Source organism: Penaeus monodon, chromosome 22, assembly GCF_015228065.2.
Source record: "Penaeus monodon isolate SGIC_2016 chromosome 22, NSTDA_Pmon_1, whole genome shotgun sequence".
Lineage (NCBI taxonomy): Eukaryota > Metazoa > Arthropoda > Malacostraca > Decapoda > Penaeidae > Penaeus > Penaeus monodon.
This window is the reverse complement of record NC_051407.1, coordinates 8,832,897-8,833,373: the sequence shown is the minus strand read 5'-3', so window position 1 is coordinate 8,833,373 and position 477 is coordinate 8,832,897. Positions and strand designations below refer to the sequence as shown.

General features: G+C 36.3%; 1 protein-coding gene across 1 annotated transcript in view; it reads left to right on the top strand.

Moving 5' to 3' along the window:
* Nucleotides 1–477, top strand: part of LOC119586917 (carbohydrate sulfotransferase 11-like) — a 31,931-nt gene that overhangs the window by 25,988 nt on the left and 5,466 nt on the right. The window contains exon 6 of the mRNA XM_037935648.1: nt 273–401. Coding sequence (XP_037791576.1) covers nt 273–401 — 129 coding nt within the window. The remainder of the gene's footprint in view (nt 1–272; nt 402–477) is intronic.

The following is a 477-nucleotide window of genomic DNA, read 5'->3' as shown; positions in this document are numbered from 1 at the left end:
CTAATGCAACAACATTAATGGTACCATAATTTCTCATGTTTAATCAAATACAACAACAATTATACGACCATAGTTTCTCCCTTTTATTTGATACAACAACGATACTAATACCACAATTTCAGACTTATAAATCAAATACAACAATAATACTGCCGTAATTGCACAACAAAAATAATATACAATAAAACTACTAACCATAAATGCATATTTTCAAAATCAAACACAACACCATTAAAACCACCATAATATTTTTCTTATCTCTTATCTTCCAGGACACCCAGTTTATCATCAACCAGCTGGGATTGGAAGACCGCCTGCACGTTGAATGGATCCACAAAACAAGCGACACTCGGACGTCCGATATTGCAACAGCTTATTTCTCGCAACTCACCTTGGCGCAGGTAAGTTGCATTGCAATGTTTATCCGATGGGACTGCGGGGATGGCGAGCTCTGTGGATTAAATTTTTTTTGGGATT